The following is a 27,473-nucleotide window of genomic DNA, read 5'->3' as shown; positions in this document are numbered from 1 at the left end:
ATCAAAATGAACATTAAGGCGTACAAACAGCTACTTTAAGTCTGCTCTTATTTAATAAGGACTGTTTTAACTCATATCAAATACATGGAATGTTGGCACAAAACCGAAGCTGCTGTAGAAAGATCACAGATGTTCTGTGAGTTATTGAAACTTCCATTTTTCTAAAAACATACCCTAATATGGTCTTAATTTTTACAAATTTAAGTGTTGAGAAAATGTCTAAATAATGAGTAACAATTAAAATAAAATGTTTATTTGTAAATTATGTACAGAATACATTTTTACTTTACCACAAGGAAATGGGGAAGGAAGAAGTCATCACATTCCGACCAATGTTGTTTGCTTTCTCTGTTGGAGATGATCATCTTTTTCTGAATTAGATGTGTACAAATCAGTTTGGATTTCCTAAGTTGGAAAAGGAGAATTTGTAGCTAAACTAAAAGTGTTGCTGCATTATTTCTAGTTGGCTTATTTCCACAAAATGCTTCTGAACCCTGCTAACTCAGAATCTTAGAAATTTCCTGGTACAGTTTTATAATGAACAAAAAAGCTTAGCTATCAAAAACAATGAGTTTTAGCATTTCATCTTAAAGAATCTGAGAAATGGCTATATACCTATATGCACAATCGGAAATATTGGTGTTTCTCTTATATCCCTTTCAGTTATATTTGGATTATTCTAACAGTAAAAAGCCACACATCTGTCAAAAATCCCATTAATTTAAATGTTATGAAAAGTGCATCTTTGAGAATTATCAAAATGAATGAAATCTACTCACTATAAAATTATCAAATGGATAAAACTTATAAATGGCTTTCGGCTGTACCAATAGGATTCTATGAAATGAAGGACTGAATGTAACTGCTAGGATGTCAATACATTTCAGCAAATGGACTTAAAGAATGCTACAAATGTCGTGTAATTATGATGACCCAGCCAACATAGAAAATCCAACTTCTTGCACTTATTCAGTCCCAAAATTAGTCAGATTATGATCTTTCATGTGAAGATTTCATTGTTTCTCCATCATTGTTGTCTTCTTCCTCCTCTTCACAATCCCCATCTGTTTGCTGTTCCAGTTCCTCTTTTGTGATCATTTCAAAATCATTCCCATTTCCACTACTGTGTTGGGATCGGTCATCTTCCCTCCTGTCACTGTCCGTGTCTGAATGACGTTCTCCACTTGAACCTTCTGTTCCATGATTTCCTGGTCCTAGTTTTCCCTCCTCATCTTCCTTTTTCTCACTGTCTGACTTTTCCTCACTGTCGGATTTTTGTTGTTTTTTGGTTTCAGATTTCTCATCTTTCTTTAAGTCTGCTTTTGGTCCTTTATACTCATGTGTATACAGAGGCCTGAAGGAATCAATGAAGCCCACGTCAGCAGTCAGATTTGGCAAGAACCAGAAGTGGTGTCTTCCTCCAGTTATCAGCCAAATGATGAGAAACAGAATACAACGAGCTGTGGGAGAAAAATTTCTCTAGTTGAATAATTTAAGCACTGACTCAGGTAGCGGGGGATATTTGTTAGTAAATTGGGGAAACATTCAGAGTACTTATTAGTTACACATTACCTGTACCTTAAATATGAACAATAAAATCCTGACTAGTTTAGTAGCTATCACATTACACTAAGCACAGAACATTCTGTTCTGAACTTGAGGGCATAATACTACAAAGTCACTCAAAAATTGTCTTTTTCATCTGGGTGCTGCTTTATTATATATGCTTATAATTTAAGTATTTTGCATGTTAAAGTTCAACAAGCATACCTGTCAGTTGGATGTTTAAGTGTGCATGAGATCATGGTATAAGAAAAAGGAGATAAATAGAAGGGATAAAGGATATGTTAAGAAGCCCTTTACAAAGAAAAAAAAAGGCTTAGTCATGGCTTTCCTAAACCTGATTGCCTTTGTAGGACAATGTCTCCTTGAAGAAATATTAACAATTACGTTTTATGACCATGTTGATATAAATATTATCGTGCATAGTTATTATATACATATAATTTTCTGATTTTAAAAGAAATGTTTCTGTGGGTTCCTAAATGTATCATGGGTCCAAGACATGTACCTGAAGGGTAAGTCTTCTAAGTAAAAACACTTCTGGACAATAAGGGGACATTTTCCCAAGTTATATAATTTTGCTAGTGCAGTACTTATATAATTTCTGCTCAAGGACAAACCCTCTCCCAATATTAGGAAACAGCACAATGCTAATGAAAGCCAGATCACTTCAACAGTATTTGAATTACTAGAAGATCTATGATAAAAATGTGGTTAAATAATGGAAGATTTTGAGAATTTATAGTAATGAATTATCATACACCCTAATACCTCACATATTTTTGGTTGATTTACTATTAGTATTATTAAATATTACTTTGCAATACTACTTAATATTACTACAGAGCCCAGTGATTTTCTTTTTTTTAAAAAGGTCATAATGATTATGTGAATGTTAGGGACTAATCATCTATGACAGATTTTTGTTTTATTTTTTTTTCCAGACAATTATATCCTTATTTTCATTTAAGGCCTAAGGCTCATCTATAAATCTTCCATTATTTTATTCTGGATAAATAAAAGGAAATGGTTACAGCTGCCTTGTTTTTTATAAAGTACAATTTCTATTTTCACCAGAGAATGTAAATATCTTAAAAGACTGTACATAATAGGGTCTTTGACGGTACAAATAGGAAAGGCAAATATGCTTGACATTCCACTGATAAATAGAAATAATGAACATCTTTTAAGGAGGCAGTGTGTATTTTTCCCTCAAGATAGAAATACAATGCTATCATAGGATTTATAAGATTATAAAACAGATGGCTCATACTGTGAAATCTTGTGTTAAATCCAAGAAAAAGCAATAAAACTGGCACACACAAAAAAAATCTAAATTCTCATAATATATAAACCTGGCATAACAGAATTTTAACATGTTTGAGTTTTTTCATTTGTGGTTTTCTCTAGGTGGCATTAGGTTACCAGGGTCAAAAGGAGAAAAATCATGGGAAAGCCACTGGGACATGTACTGTCATTCTGCTCCTTTACTAAAAGTTACACATCTAAAAATTGCAAAGGGTTCTATTTTAAATGGCAATATCAACCATACATATTCAAAATGGCAACCAAATGTAATTTTGACCAGTATATAATACTTCACATTAAAAAAAAAAAATACATCCAATTTGTAAGTGGGCGACAGATCAAAACTATTTGTAAGACTACTTGGAATTGCATTTTCTAAAGGAAATAACAAAATATTGCATTTGCTTTCTGGTTATATAGTCAGAAGATTATTTAACATGCACTGTATAGTTAAATCCATAATATATTTAAAATGAATTACAGAAACAACTACTGAAGCAATACTTTATTTTAGGCTGAAATTAATTTTATTTTTCCTACTTGAATTTCAAACTAATGAGATATGACTGTTAACCAAGTGTGACTGTTGTCATATTGCTTTACTATTATAAAAGAGATAAATTGTTAATGAAATAACAGATGGTATACTATTCCTTAATAGTTCACATTTTTCTTTCTTTGCTTTTCACATTTTCTTTTCTTTAACTTCCCTGATTATTTTCTCTTTTCTCATTAATAGTATTCCAAATAAATGACAGATTTTCTCCCTACATAAAAAAATGAGGCATTAAATACTCACATTATAGTACAAATGTTTTGATAGTGAAAATGTTTTTCTTCTGAAAGATTAAAAGATTACTTTCTGTTTTAAATTGAATAAAGTTAATATGACAAATTCTCTAAGCTATTTTGTGGTATCTATGGATGACCCTATTTAAATGAAAAAACGAACAACTCCTGGAATAGTGACTGACAAAGGCATTTTGACCTTTTGTTTACTGCAGAATCATCAGACCCCAGTTTTCTTGCCTATTTCTCTTCTGTCTCATTCCAACTTGAATAAACACAATAACCATAATTATTGAAATATTGGTTTAAATAAAAGCTAAATAAGCAAGTTGGTTAATTCAATTCAGCTGAGATGAACTTTTGCTAAAAATTTTCAAAGTTTCTAAATTTTCATGAGTTTGAAGGCTAGAAGATTCCAATTTGATATCTAAAGTTGTATTAAAGTTTAATGCCATTCTTAAGGACAACAGTATACTGCCACTAGTTGTGTTTGCAGACTTGGGTATTATTTCTTTGCCTACAAATGTGCTGTGTTACATGCAGAAACATCAGGTGGTTTTCTCAAGGTTACTAAGCTAGAGAAATGAAAAAAATAAAATATGGGTGAAGAAGGTACCACACAGTGTCACAGATGACAGGAAAAAAGGAGGCCCATAGACATAGTAGTAAGTTGAATAAAATAATAAATTGGCTCCTCAGATCATAGATGGTAGCCCTAACTTACAGCACCTAATGCCCAGGGTAAAGGGATATGCAGTGGGAAATTGCTAAGGGTGATAGGAGTAATGCTTTAGAAATGTAAGAATCTACTGTATAACATGGAAACTCAGAATAACATATGATGAGTTCAGATAATCTTGGTCAAATTTAGTCTCCTAGAAGACACTGGGTCAATAAAGTGTGTGTTATTTTTCTATTTAGACAGAGGTATTCTTATTCTATATCCTTGGTAGAAAAGTTAATTTCTCACTTGGGGAAAATAATTAGGAAAATCACTTAATACCATATACCAACAGAAAATCTAGATGGGTCAAGGAGTCACATATAAGTTTAAAAAAAAATCACTTGACATATTGGTTCCCAAAGAGAGAAATTAAATTAGACCTGCCCACCATATATGGGGAAATCTTGAGAAAAGGATTTTATATAATTTTTTTTTCATGGTTAAGTAACATGCTCATTATAAAGATTATAGGCAAGTATAAGTCATTCGGAATTATCACCACTATTTATATTTAGGTATATTTCCTTCCAATTAAACTCTCCCTAGCACTATTTCCACTTCAAAAAAAAAAAAAAAAAAAAAACAAAAGAAATAATCTTATTAATAGGCGAAAAACACCTCATTCTCTTAATTTTATTGTTTGATTACTAGTAATGGGCATTTCTCATGCATTTATTAATCACTTGCTTTCTTCTGAATTGGGTAATTTTTATGATGATTTATTTTCAGCTATAAAGGAGCCCAGTCATCCAAAATAAAAATAAAAAAAATCACTTAGGTTTAAAATCCTTAATGCATCTTGAATTGATATTGGTCCATGGGCGCAAACTGACTTTTCCCCAAATGGCAAATCAACTATTTAGAATCATTTATTGAACATATACATAGAAATTAAATATTTGGTATGTTTCATTTGCTTTTAGTCAAAATACAAAAATTTTACTGAAAGCATTATGTCTAATAAATGATCAACTATTAAAGAATATTTTAAAAATATTAAAGTATATTTACATATAGATTAAGACAAACTAAGCCTGCTTACTTCAGAAGAGACAAAATCTAATCCAGCACATGAACTACTTCAAATCTGCGTCAGTTCTGGAATACAACCCAAAAAGTAGGTCCATATTCTTGAGTTGCCTACATAATTTTGCTATACAGCTTCATTTAAGTTTCAAATTACAGTTGAAATAGCCCAATATCTACATTACTGGTCAGTTTTACTAATCCTACTACTTACCAACAGCAAGGAGAAGAATGCTGGCTACAAAACAGCCTGCTCCCACGCTGAGGTAATAGACACCTACTCTCATTTCTGCAGGCCAAAGAGGGAATAGGGTGGCTGCTATCACTGCAATCACTGGAACAAAAATGACAAAGTTACAAAGATAATTTTTAGATTAAAATTTTAATGCCTTGGTTGCAATAACAGTGAATATATTCCTAGGGAAAAAGCTAAAACATAAGACATATTGAAACATAAAGTTGCCATTTTTTTAAAATAAAAAACGGTCAATTATCAGTCATTTCACATAGTTCAACCTAACATTTTAACAACTATTCATATTTTTTTTTCCCCCTGATCCCTTACTTGGTTCCCCTACATTCCTTCCAGAGGTGAAACCATCCGATATTTTTCTTTCTTTCTGGCTTATTTTACTGGGCACAATCACCGCCCTCTCTTCCCCCAAAATAATATATTAAAAAACAAAATTAACAGGCAACTATAAATCAGAGAATAGACATTCTGCAGGGGAGGGGAAGGAAGAGAGATCAAAACGGGAGTAAAGAGCACAATGGACTATGGTGATGGTGCACGGGTAAACTGGTGGTGGGAATTTTACGGGGACTATGGATAGCATACATTGCACAAAAAGGAAGAATGATGTAAAATATATATTAAAAAAACTTAAAAAAAAAAACCCAACTGTTCATAAATTATATTAGAATTTTTTTATTATAAATTACATATAATTAGAAAAAGGTGCTACTTTTTTTTTCATCAGCACATGGCACATTTATTAAGGAAAGGAAAAAAAGGAGATGTCTGCATAGATGCAGGTGGGCAGAGAGCTGCTGAAAGAAGTGCTAGCTAAAAATGTGAAATTGCTAGCTCTTTAAATGGTTAACTGCTGCTGTTTACAAGCAGTATCTACTTATTTTTGAACATAGATATCTACTGAATAGGGGAGCTTAAGGAGAATAACACAAACAACACAACTAACCAAAAAGTGATTCCAAAGATCCCTCCCTGAAGAATCTGATTTGGAGTAGAGCTCTGACATATATAGATTGCAATTCTTTGGTAGTAATGGAAATCCTACATTTTAGCTGAGCAAAAAGATATACAGTATAAAAAGCACATTTTATTGCTAGATGATATTTTGGTATGCCGGGAAACTGTATACAAGCACCTCCAGCTTTTATCCAAATATGGTGAGACCACATGGAACAATCATAAGAGGTCAGAAGTCTGGCAATCAGGTATTTAAAGAGAGATCAGGATTCAAATTACAGTTCTATCATTTATAAGCTAAGTAACCCTGGTAAGTTATCTAACTATTTTGAGGCTCAGTAATCTTTTATTTAATACACTGCCTACATTACCCGCTCCTATTCCTTAAAGATGAATATGAAATATTCCTTAAGGATGAAATGAATAACACATGTCAAATATTTAGTAAACTGACTAGTACATAGTAAGTGATCAACAGCTCTTAACTATTTGAGTTGGATTTTGATTTTCAACTTTATTATAAAAGTTATTTTGAAAGGGATTCTGTGCTACTGTACTGATCAAGCTTGTGTATTTAACTGCTGTCTATTTTTTTTCTACTTGTTAAATCACTGTCTCCCTGCTGCCTCTCACACCCTAACCTGAACTTACAGGAATAACATAAACTCATGATTAAAAATATTAATAAATAAAAACAAAGCAAAAAAAGGTATAAAGTGCTCTTCATTCAATTCTTGTTTCACTTCCCACTGATTAACTATTATTATGTTTCTTATGTGTTCCCAAAGATTGCCTATAATTAATTAAAACTAAAAACGCAGAACTTCTTTCTACATAAACTTATACCACTGTTCCTCTTTCACAATTTATTTTTTCATTTAATCTGTTATAGAGCTCTTTCTATCACTAAATCTCATCTAATTCTTTAAAGGCTAAATGATAATATAGCAAGCAATTGTACTTTAAATTACTTCACAATTCTTCTATTAGGGACTTGAATTGTTTCAGTATTACACTCTTAGGTTATACACATGGTGCAATAAACAACAATGTACATATATATTAGTGCAACTTGATTACAACACAGGATAAATATGAAGTGTAATTGTTAGGTCAAAAGGTAGAAACATTTAATATTTCAAAGATTTTTGCTAAATTACCCTCTTAAATATAGTCTGGAGGATTTGTGTTAGTACGGATAATGCAAACTCTCAAATAGATAATCTGTTTTATTGTATTAAGAACAACCACTGGATAAATTCCTAGAAGTTGAACAGATGGTCAGTACTACATGCATTTAAAATTCAAAAGATAGTGCTAGACTGCCAGAGTTAGCCAGACTAAAACAAGTGAAACTACACTTTCAGGGATCATTTCCATAGCTCATAGTGCAAAAATGGAAATGGGCATATTGCCAATAGTTAGAAAGTGTTGGTTTCTCCTAAGTGTTGGAGACTAAGACTACATCCTACTAAACTTTATAATCTTTGTGGCTTTCACTTTTTTTATTAAGGATCATTCACTATTATTGGTCATTATAAATTTTTTAATCTATGAGGTATTTTAATATCTACCAGTTTGTTAGTCTGTTAAAAGATCTTTGCTTTAATGTGTTGCAAATATTTTCCTCAGTTTTTCTTCTACCTTCTTGGACTTTAAGGTATACATTTTAAAAATAGCTCTTTTATGTTAATTTTTTTCTTTATGGCTTAGTTTTTATTTTCCCTAACAAATTCTTCAGAGATGATACTTACCAAGAATTAATCCCATGACAAATGTTTTAAAGTGAACTGGGTCATAGATCCACACAAACACCTGGAAGAATTAAGAAATCCCAGTGCTTAAAGTTCTAAAGTCATATTAGAAAGTTAAACTTAATTCTACACTTTTGATCCCTATAAAAGTCACTTCCAACCTCTTAACATATAAGAAATACTTTCTAAGGTAAACAAATTCCAAAGGTCTTTCCTTCAGCAGTAGTATAACTTTTGATAGCCATTAGTTAGAAAATTATTTTAAAAATGATAAACTTCGTAATGCACTAAGGTAAATTCTATATAGTTCCATGCATTTAACAATTTGTTGATATGACCAATTTATTACTTATTCAACCCAGAGTTCAGCAATTATACTTTTAGTCACTAAAGGATGTATAATGGCATGATGTACTAGACTAAAAGCAGTTTATATAACAGATTCCAGGCAGGCTCTATTAGAGATCCACCAGCTCTCAACTCTACCCAGTTCCCTCTAACTGATGAGATGTAAAAAATGATTATTAAAAATCATGCTCATTGAGTATAAAGGTTCGATGACTCCTTGCAAGAATTTCACTGCTTATTACTCCATGGAAAGTCTACAGCCCACAAGTTGGTAATGACTACTTTAAATCCATTTTAGACAACAGAAATTTATTTCATTTGGTACAATCAGAACTCTGCTAATCATCCGTAAAACACCTAGTTTTACCGCTGAGTTTCTAGTACTCTTCCATCTCCTGGTTCTGCTTTGACCAGAATTCTGTTACTATCTTTTTGATCTGGTTCTATTTCTACAGTGATGTTCCATTCTTCTTCTTTCACTATGTATGATTTCCCTGGAAATCAGATTCACAAACACCACTTCTGCCAATTAGAATTCTTAAAAACCAAAAAACAAAAAAACCCAAGTTCTTAAAGACATTTCTCAGAATTTCAACCTTACACCTTCAGGAACCACTACTTTATATACAATACCAGTCTTAGTAAGAACAGATATGTCTTGAAATTTACAACAATTCAATAGTCAGTATATTGGTTAAATGACTAAATTTTAAAGCAGCCTTCACAGAGAGCTATATGACAAAAATCTCCCAATACAAAAGAAATAAAAACTATCTCCTTGAGTAAAGCACCAAGTAATATTGAAAATTTTAGGCTCCTGAAGTAATATGTCTGACTATATATTGTATATGAGGTACATATGTATTGAGGTGTATATATATATATTGTATATTTAAGTGTTCCCCATTAACCATTCTGCTTTTTTCTTTGGTAGTAATAGAAATCCTACATTTTAGCTGAGCAAAAAGATATACAGTATAAAAAGCACATTTCTAAGACTTTAAAATAGGTAGGCATAACCATGTCACTAGGTTCTGGCCAATGGAATCCAAGCAGAATGAAACTATCAGCCTCCTGGAAAGTGGCCTTAAAGAGGAGGCATGCTGTCATTCTCCTTTTCTCCTCTGGGTACACATATAATATCAGCAGTTATTTTGGATATGATGTAATCTTAATTTACTACTATACACAGGAGGAAGAGCTTGATTCAACATGAAGATGCCATATCTATATTGCTTGCCCTTAGATTTCACAGATAAGAGAGAAGTAAATACTTTAGTGCCTGTTTATTTCAGGTTTCCTATCACTCACAGACAGCTGAAACTGAGTATTTTTAATAAATTTTTTATAAATCAAAAATCAGAGGCATTATTTCTAAAAGACTTATTATCTATATGGTTAGATTTATCTAAATTTCTTCTTAGTGAAGGAATCAAAGATAATTCTAAAAACTCACAAAACTGGATTTCTAGTTATAGGCTAAATACTCTCACCTCATTTCCATCCAGAAAAACTTGATCATCATGTGGCTCAAGCTTGAACTTTTTCTTAGTTTCTTTCTTTTTAGGAGTTCCTGGAGTTTCCTCCTATTAAAACCCAAGTTGAATAGAAGAAAAAAAAACACAAACTAGTAAAAAGGATTATGACATTTAATACAGAAAAAAATTCACTATTTGAGACACAAAAATTCTCAACTAGGTATTTCAAAAACCCATATAACTGGTTACTGTATAAAATATTTTAAAAGTTTTCATATGCCTGAATTGTCATGTACACATAGTCATTTTTGATTTTTACTGAATTTTAGTTGAAATCACCAAATCACCTTTTTGGATTCTTCCTTTTCACAATCTTTTTTTTTTTCTTTTTCTTTTTTTGTCTTTTCATCCTTTAGATTTTCTTTCTTGCTCTTTTTATCTTCTTCTTTTCCACTTTCAGCTTTTCCTTTCTCTTTTTCTTTTTTTATGTCTTTATCATACTTCATTTTCATTACTTTTAGTGCTCGGTGAAAAAACTGCTTCTTTAAAAGCCTTTAGGAAAAAGTTACAAGATTAATTCCTTATTAGTTATATACAGACTTAAAAGCAAAAATACGTAAATCAAAATAAAGTGAACAAAGGAATACATAAATTGGCAACTCACAAAATAAACTACAACTAGTAAGCATATGGGAAACAGTCACGCCCACCTCTAGTAAAAACTGCATAGCCTAATTGATTATATAAAAGTTGTCAACCTAATTTCCATTTTCAAGCCATACATAATATTATAGGTATATATAATATAGGTATAATATAGGTATAAAATACCTATATAATATAGGTATAAAAGATTATAAATTTGGATTTATCCTTATGAAGCTTTTCTCTAGATTCATTAAGAGTAATAAAGGACCTCCCCTGGTGGCTCAGGCAGTTGAGCCGCAGCACTGTGAAGCTGTCCGCAGCCTCTACAGCGCTGGTTCGATCCCGGCCAGCCGGCGAGGGTCCCATATGGCGCAGCAGACCTCTCCTGGTGCGCCCGCTGCTCCCCTTAGCAGTGTATTTCGCCAGTCTGCCTGTTTTGTTCCCCGCTCTGTCTCTAGTGAATCCTCTCACCCTCCCACGCATCTGGCCTGTACCTTGTTTCTTGTATGTTTGTATAAATAAATAAATAAATCAATCCTAAAAAAAAAAAAAAAAGAGTAATAAAAACTGTTTTACTCAGTGTTAAGCTCAAATTAAAGAGGAGACATTTATAATAGTTTAAGAAATATTAACAGATTAAAAATGTGTCCATGATTTGACTAATCTAAATAATGTCTTCAGCTGGGTTTTTTGGGGGGTGGGGGATGTTACATACTTCTCTCCACCCTGTTCTTCACATTATTCAGTCTGTCACTACAATGAAACATCTTCAATTAAGAGATGGATGAATATACTAAAGTATATAGCACAATAGCATATAACTGTGCAAAACAACACTGTACATTTCTTTAGTTTCTTTCAATACACTGTTCTTCTATTAAACATGTTTTTTTAAAAAATATAGTTACATTCCTATCTCATCAGCATGTCCTTTTCGTTCACTCCCTCACTTCCTTCAAGTCTCCCACCAGACATTATCTTTTCAACTAGGCTTACCTTGTATAAAATTATAAATCTAAGCCCCATTCTCCCTCTTATTTCATTTATCCTATTCATGGCACTTATTTTCTAACAACATATACTTTGTTATATCTATTTGCCACTTTCACAAGAGTGTAAATTACTTAACGGTCAGATACCTGCTTCATTCATTTCTTTATTTGATGAGCTTAGAGGTTGCTGACCTGCTAGATAAAGTCAATCTTGGTGGTGGTTCTTTCTAACTGTATTACCCTACTCAAGAAACTGGGCTGGTCCTTCCTTTCTTATCTAAAAGTCATCTTTTCAAATCCTATGTTTCAGAGTTACTGATTTGTTTCCTCATCCCATTGATAATGTACAATTACCAAAACACAAACTAGAAGCGAGGTCTCGTCACTATCTGTGTACCTTTCCCTCTCAACTTTCTACTTGCTCCAGCATATCACACTGCTTGTTAACTTGATGCCTCCTTCTTCTAGAAATAACTGACCACTTATTTCTAGTAATTATATTGTGCAATCTGGAGCACCTGCTTCAAACAGTGTGCCTGGGCTTCTTTCTGCTGTGCAACTAGATCCACCCCATGAACATCTCCACATAGCTAACTTCCAGGTCTACTCATTTGGCCCATTTTACTTGTTGAGAAGATCTACTTAGCATATAATTGTGCAATGATCTGAAATACCTCAAAAGACTACCATTAACATTTGCAAATATATAAATAAGTCTACATTAAGGGTCTGAACCAAGACCCTTTGCAATTAACTACTTATGACTAGAAAATGAAATTTAATAGTAGTGGCAGCTATGCTAATAACAAAGGGGATTTTTAATTTTTATCCTACTTCAGAATGTCCCACAAAAATTTATGACGAACATACTCTAATTTAAAAAATTTTGGCACTTATTTTTGTGATTTCTAGATTTTCTATCAAAAACATTTATTACCACTTAATAAAGACAAAAATACATCCTATTTATTGTATGTTAACTGAAAAACCAGTGTTTATATTGTAGTTCATATTATAGGCTTCCATATATTAAGAAAACATGTGGACATACACAGATACTTGAAGCATACACAGTAAGTCCTCACTTAACATTGTCAATAGGTTCTTGGAAATTGCTACTTTAAGCAAAATGATGTATAAGAAATTAGGTCCTTCATTTTGTTCAATGTTGGTCATTATTTTTGCTACTGTAAAGCCTTCAATTTCATTTAATAGCTATAGAATAGGCACACATAAACACTTTATGACTGTTCATAAATTATTCCATTATAGGATCGTTCCATTATTTTATAAGTAGAATAACTGACCTATCCCTTGATAGGTCTTTAGAAAATGTCTACTTCAACTATGCTTTGAAAAAGATGGCATTTAATACTGTAATGAAATCAATAACTCTACTTACTTAGCGTCAACTACATCATAGAGAATAAGTCACACAAAGCTCTCCAACATTTTTATATAATTCCCTATTTTAATTTGTCCTGTACCCTTTGCCAGGATCAAATGTCCTTTCTGCTATTGTTTGCTGGATAATCACCTATCTATATTTCAAAATTTGATTAACATGTTCCCCTATTAATGCATTCTTGAAGTTTCCCCCTCTCTGTTCCTCCTTATAGAACACAACACGTTGTAATTAGTCTTAAATCTTCTCTAACAAACTAGATATGTACTTTGGAGGCAGGGTATCAAATCACTGTCATCTTTGTATTCCTGGCCTGGCATATAAAAGATATTTGAAAAATATGTTGAGTAAATAATCATCCCTTGAATATTTTGTCTGTAGCTAGGGAGGAAGCCACAGAGGCTGGTCATCATGAACACTCCCAGGTTGTATTAGAAGTGGCTCTGAAAGGGCCTCCCTGGTGGTACAAAGGGTTAAGCACTGCAGTATGAAGCAATTTGCAGCCTATGCAGCATGAGTTTGATCCCCGGTCAGCCAGGGAGCAACCCACATGGTGCAGCAGACCTCTCCTGTCTCACCTGCTGCTCCCCTCTGCAGTGTATTTCAGTCAGTCTGCCTGTTCTGTTCCCCACTCTGTCTCTGGTTAATCCTCTCACCCCCTGTATCTCTGTCCTGTATCCCAGCTCCTGTGTGCATAAATAAGTAAATCATAAAAAAAAAAAAAAAAAAAAAAAAAAGTGGCTCTGAAGAACTCAGGTATTATGCTTCTCTATTTTTGTGCAGAAAGGACACAAATGTCTTAACATGAATGAGAATGACATATACAATGAAGAGCATATCTCTAGAACATTCTCTGTACTTAGGTCTTTGGGGCTTTTCATGTAACAATATTATCAAAGATCTTTAAAGGCCAAGTGGTATGGATTAACACTGTTTCTTCGTCTGAGAGATTTAGGTTAACAGACTTCATATTCAAGTAGTATTGATGGGTGAACCCTTCACCTTAATTTATGCTTCATTAAATGCATATCATTTTGTTGGAGATAGTATAATGTAGTAGTTAAGAACATAGACTATGGAGCCTGACTATGGAGACTCCGGAGAAGTATGGCTCTGCCACTTACCAGCTACCTGACCTTGGGTAAGTTACCCAACTTCTTGGTTTTGTATTTATAGTATTTCTTGATTTTTATACCATATACAAGAAATAAATGTACCTTAAAGTTGACAGGGAAATTTGTACTTTGGGTTTCTAAATATACAAATAACTATAAAGGTAAATAGTGATGTACCACTGTTAGATCATTCTTGTCCCAGCAATGAAATTTTCAGTTTCTGGAAGGTCCATTAGTGACCCTGATTTTAGGCCAATAAGAATTCTAACATATGTCAATTTTTTAACTTTACATTCTTAGAAAACAGTTTGTGAAATAGTAGTTTTAAAGAAGGTTTCCTGTGACTGACACTCTAAATGCTATAAACAATATATTAATAAATGCTATATAATAAATTCTCATTGAACATAAAATAATCCAAAATGTCACCAACAATCAAATTTTAGTGTCACAAAATTTATTTTGTTAACATCTTAAAAAATACACTTATTTAAGTAGTAAGTAAACCAAGCAGGAAAAATGGAAAGAAAACTAGCTTAGTTCTTCCCAAGAGGAAAGTGATTTTTGTACATCACTATCAAGTTTTTCCCCAAAGGAGACATACCTATTATGAAAAACATGAGTATGCTACTTAATTGTCTACACTTCATCTTGCTGTCAAGACAAGGTAGATGTTGTAGCTGTCTTGATTTTAAAAGAAATACATTAGCAATCACTAAACAAAACAGGGAAGGGTGCCTGCTAATGACTCAGTGTATGGATAAACAAACGAACAAGAAGTCTATTAGGTATAACAGCCAAAGTTTTGGAAAAGATTCCCCAACTGTGCTTTAGCATAGGATGAACTTTTTGGTTCAACACAGGCATTGGTATATGATTTTTAATTGTTGACCCTTTAGTTCAGTCAATCTGGCAGAGGCAACAGAATACAAATAAAAATTTTAAAAATGATGGGCCTCCCCTGGTGGCGCAGCGGTTGAGCACTGGTTCGATCCACGGCCACCAGCAAGGGTCCCATATAGCGCACAGATCTCTCCTGACGCACCCGCTGCTCCCCTCAGCAGTGTATTTTGTTGGTCTGCCTGTTCTGTTCCCTGCTCTGGTGAATTCTCTCACCCTCCCGCACTTCTGACTGTACCCAGTGCTTGTATAAATAAATAAATAAATCTTTAAAAAAAATTAAAAAAATAAGGTAGTCTCACACCAAATAAATGCACTTCCAGAGGTACCAAGGAACCAGGCTGCATGTAAAAGATGTTTGAGCTATGTTGTACTATCACATTTAATGATGAAAACGAATAAGGAGTTCAAGACTAGAGAGGAATTTTTATGTTACTGATTTACATTATCCTTTAACTAAGAAATATACACTACCTGTTGCAGTAGTCAACCACAGACTCCCTTGTTGTAAATAAAGCTTCCTCTCCTTTCTTGGCCTTTGCCCACTTTGAATCCAAAAGGCAATCCACTGCTTTTGAAGCTAAAGAAGAAATTTATTATTTCTACACCATATATAAATTATTAAATTTATTACACATGGGAATTTACGTCTAGCTAATATTTTATAAGACAAAGTTCAACATTTTGGCATGAGAAAATAAAACCAAGTTCAACAGAAAATTAAGTCTGACATGATCATGATAGTCTTTTAAAACCTCAATTTGTAAAACAAATTGATAAACATCTTTTTACAGTAGTGCTAGAAATGACATTCAAAATAAATCGAGGTAATGTTCTAAATAAATACTTCAAAATAAAAGCAAATATCACTAATTCAATCACAATTAAATGTAGGAAAAACAACCCAAAATCTTCCTTTCCCACAACAGTACAGAAATTCTGTTATCAAGCTTTACTGTAAGCCACTGAGAAACAAGCTCTGTACACAATCTTTTGTTAAATAGCAGCTAAAGACATTAGATCTAAAGAGAACAGCATATCTATTTTTCAAATCATTAATCATAACACTAAAGAAAGAAAATGGAATTTCTTCTCTAATAGCAATTCAATAACAATTGATGAGACTACTTATAAGCTGTGGGGCTATATATATATGTATATGTTACTATACATTAGCTTATAATAATGTTGTTTGGATAATGTGAATAACCACAGCTGGTTCCAATGGACTTGTTTAACACTGAATTCAAATCCATAATAATAAATTTTATATACTTAAAAAAACATATATCTGAATAAAAGGTAGTCTAAAAAATTAAGCCTCTTTTTAAGATTTCCAACAAATGTCATAACTAAGCACTTTCTCTTACCTTTTATGATTGATATTTTCATTCATAAAAGGAAAGAACATACACATCATCCAGCATCACCAATCACACTTGGAAATCACTTTTAAAACATCTACATATTTCAAATTTAGGTATCCTCATTAATACATGTTATCTAATAAAACTTTACTAGTGTAATCCTACCAATAAAATAATCAACTCGGTGACCCATCATATTGGTGGACTTTGTAGGACAGTTGAATCGAAGATACTTAGCTACAGCCTTCTCTTCTTTTGATGGTTCACCAACTTCCTGCAAAAAATGAATATTAATTTAATATAACCATTTATTTGAGAAATTCATGCACTAAAGAATAATTTATAGATCTGTTTTGCATATCATTTTAAGTGGAAAATAAAAGGTCTTTCTTTCAGGCTTTCTCTGGATCAGATATGGTAATGTATTCAAGACACAGAGAAGAGATTTTAAAAAAATTATCTCTTTTTAAACATTAAATTGATAGGTTCAAAACTGGACTGTCTCTGTCCTCAGTTACAAGGCATTTGGGTTGTTTTTCTAGAATGGTAACTACTTTGTACCAGTTTACCTTTACTCTTCCTTGGTCTCTTTTTATAAGCCACAAAGCAATAATTTAAAAGATTAAGAGGCTGCCAATAATAAGTGCCCAATGTCAAACTAAGTAGAAACAGGTGCGATAAATAAATGTTAAATAACAGTCAAAACTAAGTACCCGGAACAATGGACAGCAGACCATAAGAGGTGTTCTCAAATTACTAAAGACAGCTATTCCAATGTGGAAGCCACAATAATTACTATCTGAGATGCTGAAGATTTGTATTTCCTCCCCTTTTCCCTTGTGGTTGCAGATCCCAGATAATGGCTGGGACTTCTAATCCTTTCTTCCCCAGTTGTAGTAAAGCAAAAATAAAAGTGCATTTGACAGACAAATTACAATCTCATTTGAAGAACCATTAATGGGAATGCACAGTTTTGGAAAGGCTGATCTATCCTGTAAGTACACATATGTATCTACATGCAACTGTACATACTTTTATAAGTTGTCTTATTGCTGTAAGCTGTTGAAACAAAAGTACTGTCTTTAATAACATGTTTAAGTATGATATTTAGAGCACTCAAGCAGTATTTCCAGCAATATATAATCTAAATTGAATAATTTTAAGGCCTATTTCTTAAACAAAATGCCAATAGTAAAGAATTATCTGCCAAGAATCTAGGATGCTGAGAACAATCAATGCTAAAGATAGATAACAAAGCATTCTAAAAATACAATATGGAAAAATAATTTATCTAATCATCAGTGTTTGTCAGTTTTCCCACAAATTTCAGATACATCTGAATTCAGTTGCTGGATGAAAATAAGGAACAATTAACAAACCAAGGTTTCAGCTTTCATTTTATCCTGAAAAGGGGTAATTTGTTAGATGAAGTGAGAACCTGTGCTTTGGTAGATGAGTCATGTGGCAGCTACTTCTCATATTTCTTCCTTTGCTTTTCTCAACTCCTCTACTTCTAGAGGCCCAATTAGATATGATTCTTATACACTGTCTCTACCCTATTTGTGGGTTATTATGTGTGGCAATAAAAACTAAGAGTCCAAACCATTCAATTCAAATAAAAGAATCTAGTAAAAAACAAATATTCATGCAAATAAAAAAACCCTTCCATTTATATATAAAAACATGTATCACAGAAAAATAGAATCTTTAAAATTGCAAATTCAAATTTTAACCCTCAAGTTCACTAATATCTACAAAGTTCTTAATGACTTAATTTGGGCCTTGCCTCAAAAAATACCTTTTTTTAAAAAGATTTATTTATTTATTTATACAAGCACTGGGTACAGTCAGAAGCGCGGGAGGGTGAGAGAATTCACCAGAGTGGGGAGCAGAACAGGCAGAAGGACAGAAATACACTGCTGAGGGGGGAGCAGCGGGGGCAGGATGGGCGGGACCCTCCTCTGGTGGCCGGGGAGCAGCCAGGGAGCGAAGCGGTGCTGCAGAGGCTGCGGGCAGCTTCGCACCCATCGTTCAACGCTGCACCACCAGGGAGGCCCTCAAAATATACTTTAACATACCAAAAGGTAAAAATTTGTATTTAAATTTTTGAAATTACAGTAAATCAACATATGTCAGTATTCCATGAAATATTTGTTTGCACAATACACTGCATTTCTAGAAGTCTCAATTATTAGTAAATTATATATCGAAAGCCAAAAAAATACAATAAATGAAAATAATAAAATGCTGTAATTGGCTTATAGAAACCAATTCCTTTTTTAATTACACCCATATATGCTAATTTCTCTCCCTCATTTGATAAAAGCTGTTGTCAACTTTTTTTTTTCTGATTAGCTGATGTTACTAAGAAAAGTTGATTAAAAAATTACGGGAGAAAGTCTAAATAAACATAAATCATTCAAATGATTACTCAGTGTTTACCCTATAGTTTTGGGTGCTACAATTAATCCAAAATTTTGTCAGACATGATACCTACACTTTATTACAACTATCCAAAACAGCAATTGTTATATTCCAAAATGAGTGGCAGAAAAAAGTATTTTAGGAGTACACAAAACAGTGGGCTTATAAAGTGGATGAGGACAGCTATAAAAGGCCTCTTGGGCAAGGGAGCTGGATTTTGAGTTCAATGAGTTTTGAGTAAATTGACTTAGAATAAGCGCTAACTGTGGGCCTAGTGAAGTATAGTTAGGAAACCTTGGGAGATTAAATATGTATATATAGAACAGGACTAAAGAATTTCCAAGGGAGTCTCAACTTTACCCTACAAGGAACATAAAGCCTATCAGTAGATTTTGAATAGAAAGAGGACATAATTATAAAAAATGATTTAGACATATTATTTTTTTGGGGTCTGTGAGTAAACTGAATTAGAGAAAAATTCACAAGGCAGAGAAATCTGCTGGAAGTCTACTGTAGTATTCAATAAAACATGGTATGATGCTGGATTAGGAATGGGAGGGAACTTCAGATATTTGAAAAGTGTCAAATGCAGAGTAGAAATGACATAATGATAATGGGTGAATGAAATGGCTAAGCAAAAAAAGTCAGATTTCTAATTTGGTCAACTGAGAGTTTTTGAATAACAAATGTGGGAGAAAGGTGATTCTGGATGAAAAATAGTAATATCAACTTAGGCATGACAAATCTAACTCAGCACTCAAATGATTTATTGAACTCAGGCATAAATATGTTGATTGAGGAGTCATGTAAAATTTGATTATTAGGATACATAAAAAATTATTTAGCTTTACAACACACCAACATATATACTATAATGAAATAAGGGTTACTCTAAGTATATATCCATATTATTTGGGCCAGTTCTTAATATAACCTCTTTGAGAAAAGATATTAGATGAGTCACTAAGTCATTCTTACAAAAATTTTTGATTTAGAAGAATTTTTTTTTACATTACTATCTTCAATAGGAATAAGCTTACTTGATTTGTCAAGAGTGAAATGAATATAAAAAAGGCTAGTTCACAGATTTTTAACTTGTATGTTTATATAAACAGCATAAGAATGGACAAAGGTTTACAGAAATATATCTGAAAGCTGGAGGGGATGTTAGATAAGTCACTTGCTTAAAAGTCAAATAGCATGTTACTAGTAAAGCTTTACAAAGAGTCTCGGTATGTTGCCCATGGTAGAACTCTTCTGTAAATACCTCCCTGCTTCACTGCTATTGTATGCCCTCCATTAAGCCTCTGGGGGCAGTTTTCAGGTTTAGGACTGCTTTCCTGGGATCCTTTTCTTCTGAGTGAGACTGTATAGTCCCAAACTTTCTCTTTTCTGAAATTAAGCAAATAAGGCCCATGATGTATCAGGGTTTTATTACCAGGGAGACACATGGGTGCAACAAAATTAAGAGATACAGATTATAAATTCTATGAATTAATAAGTCATTTAAAACACAAATGGACTTTACATATAAGCAGAATATGAAATGGGATAATTCTCCCTTTAGCTGGGACAAGTCATGTTAAGTGTTTATACAATTTAAAATAAAAATTTCAGGATTGAAGGATTTCAGAACAGCTTATTTTTATTTTATCAATGATGATGGGGAAAGAACATTCAATCAAGAATTGGAAGGAAGTCCTGGTCCAAAGTATCTTGGTGTGTGACCCTGAGTGAATTCATATAACCTCACTGAACCTGTAAAATGAAGGAGATGGTTTAGAACAGTAAGTTTTACATCTAGAATTACTCTTACATCTAAAAGAAGCTTTAAGGACCATGGGTATAAGGATAATAGTAGTGTGGTAATAAAGTGGAGGACAGAGTTGCTTTTACGTTAGAACTGCGTTTGTGAAAAGGATTCCCTAGTAAATCTTACTATTTGAAAATCCTTCTGCTTGCTGACATTTCATGATACCAGGATAGTAAAGCAACCTTTTGAGTAAGCCTGTTACCTATAATTATGCACTGTCCTTAATTTTTAAGCATTGTCCTTAAAAATTTATGTAATTGCCTTTCTTAAATAACTTACAATTACTTATTTCAAATGTTTCATTAATTATCACTCTTAGTTGTGAGGCTCAATTTTAAAAATATCCCAATATAATGTCAAGGAATATGTATCTCACTTCTGGTTTTCAGTGATGAATAAAGTCAGTCCAAGAAGGAAATGTGACAAAATGATCCTCATGTTTCCAGCTTTGACAGGATACCAGAATCTGAAATTACGCTACACTAGAAAAAGCAAGTGAATTAGCTACTTAAAAAAAACCCTGAACTTGTTTGTATCAAGCATTTCCCCTAATATACAAGTTACAATTCAAGGGCACTGAATCTATTAAACATAATTTTGTTTTTCCCTAAACATGAAACATCAAGTAACAAACAACAGGAAACTCAGTTGCTATTACAGATCATTTTGCCCAAAAGTCTTACAATAGAATCTTTTCTGTAATTTAAACTCTGAACTTTGCCATTACATTTGATCTTTTTGTCTAAAGTGATGCCAATATTATAGTTTCTGATTCTCTGAGGCTGGGGGGGCGGGCAAGAACTTTTATAAGATATTGTGTATTTTTATTAATTGGTAAGACTGTACTAGCAGTACTGTAATAGCAGTACTGTAATAGCAGTACTCCAACTAGCACTCCTAAGATCTCTACAACATTGAACAGTCATAGAAAACTACAAGAATGGGGGAAATAAATGTTATTTATTTTCACTTAGCAGTATGCCAAGCTAATTTTTAACAGATCTTCATGTATTTACATGATCTTCAAATAAAAAATAGCAAGTGTGTTTCATCGGTCAGCCTGTTCTGTTCCCCGCTCTGGCTCTGGTGAATTCTCTCGCCCTCCCTCGCTTCTGACTGTACCCAGTGTTTGTATAAATCAATCAATCAATCAATCTTGTATAAAATAAATAAATATTTAAAAAAAAATAGCAAGTAAACAACTATACTTCGTGGCACTCAAAACCTGACGGCTTATTTACTGAACAGAAAGCTGTTAATCTTTTTTTCAGCATTATCATAGTGCTTATGAAAACCCAAAACAATCCTACTATTTGAAAATCCTTCTGAACGTTAAAATTTCATAATACCAGAAATACTAAGACAACCTTTTGAGTAAGCCACACTGTTAACCTATAAACATCTAATAATCATAAATTGTTACCCATCATTATTTTCCTATTCCCTACTAAATCCTTCCAACCTGGGGAAGGAGGAAAAGGAGTTTGGTGCCAAATACTCTTTCAAAAACTTTTACAACCTTTAATAGGTTGTTGACACGCTAATTTTTTTTTTCACCACAACCTTATAACCTCATGAAGTTTTAGTTTAGTTTTTTTTTTTGAGATAAATATTCCTTCTTACCGGTTTGGAAATTGAGATAAAAAGTTAAGTAATCTGCCCAAAGTACACAGCTAAATAGTGAAAATGAGCTACACAAAGGCATTGTCTAGCTCCAGTTTTTGCCAGAAGCCACTGTCTCTACCACACAGCTTCTTAATCTAACTTTTTGTTTAATATATAATTAGAATAAGAGCAGCTATTCAAAAAAGGGATTAGGCTCTCCTTTACAACAAAATAAAAGAACAGAAAACTGTAAAACCATGTGTATTAAAAGGACAAAAAATGCAGTAAGTACAAATTTGACAGACAACTTTGATACAAACGCTAATGAATATATGTATACTCAAGCTTAACCAATAATACTAAATTTTAAAAGACTAGGAAGAGTATAATTAATGACGTCTTTCATAAAAGTTCTGGTTTTTTGAGGTCTAAATTTGGGGCAATTAGTCTCTTTCCGATCTCAGTACCCTGTTGATACTATTTCTGCTCAATTTCAAACTTCCAAATTTGTTGATCACTGGTGTCTTTTTTTATAGCACGTAAAAGTTCTCAGGAAAATTTTAATTTGCATAGCTCAAATCACCTAGGTGTATAAACCTATTTTTTAAAATGGAGGACTAAAACATTAAATAGAAAAAGTCTCCTAAGCAATAAATAGTAGGGAACAGAACAAAATGATGGGTAACAACTTATGATTAGTATATTAACAATTCACAGCATGCTATCAATTTATGATGACATATTGAAGATTTCTAGACACATGAGCCAATGAGACAACGGACTAATAGACACTCTGTGGCTCAGACGATCCACGTATTCACCTTGGCAAAGAACAAGAACAAAAGGGGTAAAATTGCAAGAAATGCCTAGATGACATGCATGTGGAATGAGGGAGAGATGTTATGTAGGTTATGAGGATGACACACTGGCATGCGAAAGGTTTCTGGGCGCGACCAAATCGTTGCAGTACCAACGGGGTTGTGTTTGTTTACACTGTGGCGCCTGCAAGAAAGCCGGCAAGCTTCAACTGGACTATTAACTTAATAACATCGACGAGAAAGGAAGGTAAAGGCAACTGAACGTCTGGATGGGCAGATCGTCGTCTGGGCCCCCGGGACTGTGGCCCAAACCCAGATTACTCCCCCTCCTACGGGCCTTCTATTTGCGCACAAAGAACCCGCAGCTTTGGGTCGGTCCTCCGCCTCCGTTCACCCTAATTACCGTGGCCTTAATTTCGGGATAGCTGAGACAAGTGGATGGGCTGGAGAAGGAGGGGAGGAGCCCGGGGAGGGTCGGTGTCTGTCTGGGCCAGAGGCTGACCTCCCTCGACGGCCCGGCCAGCACGGCCGCAGGAACTCCAAGCATTCCGGGCGCGGCGCCCCCAGCCTTCCGCCGCTGCCCCGGCACCTCCGCCTCGGTCGTCACCAACACCGCCCCCCCTCAGGCTCCTCACAACGACGCAATCGGCGGCTTGCGGCGGAACCCCACCCCGCCTCGCCTTTCCAGGAGGCTTCCCCCGCTTCGTCCACTCCCGAGTGCCCCGAAAGCCCTCCACCCCCATGCTCGGGTTTGCTACCTGGATCCGCTTCTTGTGTCGCCTGCGTTCCGCCATGTTGGCTGCTGCGCCGGGTTCCCTTTGACGTGGAGGGAGGAGGGGGCGACGGAAGCCTCGCGAGAGCCCGCGCGGAGGCCCGTTATGTAACCTGCCGGCTGGCTCCCCGGGCGGGGGGAGGCGGGGGGAGGCGGGGGGAGGCGGGGGGGGGGGGCCCGCGGGGGGCCGAGCCTCCACCTCGCCGGCTCTCTGTTCCCGCGGCTCCTCTTGCTGCTGAACGTCGTTGGCACCAAGAGGAAGTTGAGAAGTGCTTTCGAGAACAGGGGAACTGGAAACAGGTCTTGGTTTTCAAACCTAAATGAGCATCTGAATCACCTGGGCAGCTGTTAAAATACAGATTCCGGGGCCCCACCCCTCAGAGTCAGTATGCTTGGGGTGGTGCCTCTCACCGAGGCATGGACTAAGAACTACTGAATTGCAGATGTCCCCAACTATGGCAATTTCTGTTTTGCCACCGACCATGGCCATTCCCCACTACAGTGTAAATTCTATCACCCCATTTCAAAGATGGGTAAGCGGGCATAACTGAGTTTCAGACACGAACTGATTTGTCTGGTTGACAGCAGAGCCCAGTCCTAATTAATTATCTTTTCCTATACACTACCCGGAACAGTACAGTTCCTCTGGAACTTTGGATTCTTCCTTCTATTTTCTACTTGCTTCTTAAAACTTACTTTTAGAACCCAAGAGTCAGCAGCAATCTTTCTGCCCACCTGTGACTATGCAGGTGCTTTCTTTCACCAGCTCTCTTCCCTCCGCAGGGCAGGCGCCGCCTGTCTGCCCATGACCTGTACCATGCAGGGACTTATCCTCACTGACCTCCCTCAGCGGAGGCAGCTCTCCTCAAGGCTGCCAGCCAGCCACATGCAGGCCTCTCTAAGCAAACCTGTCGTCTTGCGGGCACCTCGTTGCTTGTGCCTATGCAAGTGGCTTTTACTGTCCTGTCCCTTTTCTAATAAACGTGCGCTTTAAATATTATTCAGCACTTCTTGACTTCTTTTTCTTTGGCATTTATGATATCAAATTCTTCCTTTTGATTTCGCCTTGGCTTCTCTTTCTTCACCCAGCTGCTAAATGTTCCTGGCCACCCACCATGCTTGCATGCTCAGCTTTTCCCCTTCTCTCTTTGCATTATGGGAATTCTCATTATTGCTAGCAGTTTAATTCTAAAACACTGCATAAATGTTTAATTCCAGCGTTCTTCTGTACATCCCCACTGTATATCTAATTAGAAGTCACTATTTTCCCCCACAAAACCTGCCCCTTTTACTGTGTTTTAAAGGTCTGATAAATACATCATTGTTCAGTCAGTTACTCCTACTTGAAATACCTTGGAGGTATCCCAACAATGTCACTGTGCCAATCACTCACAAATCCTATTCATTCTACAAGTGAGATGTTTGGAATTCTTCCTCTCCTAGTCACTCCTGATGTCATTGCTTTGATCAGGACTTTACCACTGCCTGCCTGAACTATTATTGCAAGCGTCTCCTCTAATTATTCTTCCTAACTCTGCCCTCTCATACTCTAGACCATTTTTCACTCCCTTGCTTAAATAACCTCCACTATGATTCCCCGATTCTGTAGAGCAGCATTAATACTGGCTAATGTTTGCACCTATAACCCAAGTGTCAAATTTATTAGATCCTCCTTCCGCCTAATGTTTATATTAAAATAGCATACTTTTCCCAGCACTGCAATTATAATTTTGATGATGGTAGTGGGGAGTCTTTCCTACTTGCTTCTTGCTCTGGTTTCCCTTTAGATTTGCAAACTCCAGTCATTTGTTCCTTTCTTTTGTCAAAGCAAAAAAATTCTTTGCCCCCTTCCCCATCCATTCTGTCATTTTTTCTTAGACCTGCCTTGAGACTCAGAATTTCTCTTGCTTTACAGAGTACAGAAGTTGTGAACTCTTTACTCTTAACTGGATGCCTCTAGGCATACAACTTTAAAAGTTAATTATTATGCTCTATTAAACAAAGGATTCTTTAATATGAATCCCCTCTTTGGTAGACCGATGAGTAGGTGGGACTTGAAAAATTTTTCCCTGGGATCTGTCATCTAGTAAGTGGAAGGGAATAGTATATGGAAATATTATATGTTCCCATTGATCAATGGGAAAACAAAACAGTTTCTGCAAAACAGAAACTGACATATTTCACTTATTGTTTTAAATAATGTTTTCTCTCCATCCATTTTATATGTTAAATATATATGTGTGTGATGAAATCAAAAAGAAAAAATATATAGGGAATTATAGAAAATAATGGCCAGGCCTTTTTGGGGGCATGGATTTTATTAAAACCAAAACCAAATATGTCGTTGATAATGTCAGTGATTTACAACAAAGAAAAATAAATTTAATATAAATTTATTTATTTACTTCCAACTATATTAGTCTCATTTTATTCTTTAGGCAATCTCCTCCAGAGTTAATTTCCTTTGTTGATAGGTGACAAAATGTATAAGAATCCACTTAAAATGTTGGCACTTCTGCCTTTCCTGCTTCATCCTTACCACTGTAAGGCCATAATTCTCCTCCCATACCCCATCCACCACATACATTTTCACACACACACGTTCTCTGTTTTTTCCTTTCCCTTTCTATTTGGCTTATCCTTCAAGAGTCAGGTAACATGACACCACCATAGTGAAACCTTCCTTGAATTCTTCTTCAGCAGACTCAGTTATTTCTTTTTCTGGACTCCTACGACATGTTGTACAACCATTACTATAGTATATATAATTTACATTGTAATTTATAGTATTTCTTTTACCAAACTGTGGGCCTTTCAAGGGCGAGTATTGTGTCTAATTTGTACTGTTCTCAATGCCTACCCCAGTGCCTGGTTCAGACTGACTGGGTGTTGATGGTGTGAATAATGAATGATGAAAATGACATGGTCCTTATCCTCTGTAGCTTTAGTAAATGGGAGAAATATGTTCATAAGGCAGATAAAATTATGTTGGCACATCTTTAATATATACCACGTCGTCTGTTATATATACTTCTCAATAGAATTTAGAGAAACCAGTTTAATAAAAGGCTTCCCTAGATTTAATTGAAGAAACACTTTCTTGTGCAAGAAGAGAGGCTCTAGCTATCAGTCATTCTGCCTGATTTCCTTGATGTGTACTTACTGAGAGACGTGTGAGGACCCACCCTTCTTAAATTACCTCCAGCCCAGCAATTAGAGAGAAAATGCAGGGTTTGGCAAAACTAAACCCCCCAAATTAAAATCTCTTGGACAAGGAAACAAAGCTAAACTTCATGTTTCATATTTATAGTCAGTATATCTAAAACTTGTTTTCTGTGCAAACCCCACATCTATGAAGATGGAAGAGAGGAGAGGAATGACAAAGATTAAAGAACTGAAGTTCAACTGGCACAG

The 27,473-nt window shown here is 34.7% G+C and overlaps 1 protein-coding gene across 1 annotated transcript; it reads right to left on the bottom strand.

Annotated features, from left to right (window-relative positions):
* Window positions 1-990: 990 nt before the first annotated feature.
* On the bottom strand, window positions 991-24,081 carry SEC62 (SEC62 homolog, preprotein translocation factor; the record flags this gene model as incomplete). The annotated part of the gene is made up of 8 exons (XM_084231898.1): window positions 991-1,460; window positions 5,625-5,744; window positions 8,375-8,435; window positions 10,216-10,308; window positions 10,548-10,752; window positions 15,735-15,840; window positions 16,793-16,901; window positions 24,025-24,081. 8 exons carry the CDS (start codon window positions 24,079-24,081, stop codon window positions 991-993), a joined length of 1,221 nt encoding a protein of 406 aa, XP_084088024.1.
* Between the last annotated feature and the right edge of the window lie 3,392 nt (window positions 24,082-27,473).

Source organism: Talpa europaea, assembly GCF_964194135.1.
Source record: "Talpa europaea genome assembly, chromosome: 4".
NCBI lineage: Eukaryota > Metazoa > Chordata > Mammalia > Eulipotyphla > Talpidae > Talpa > Talpa europaea.
This window is presented reverse-complemented; position numbering and strand designations above follow the sequence as displayed.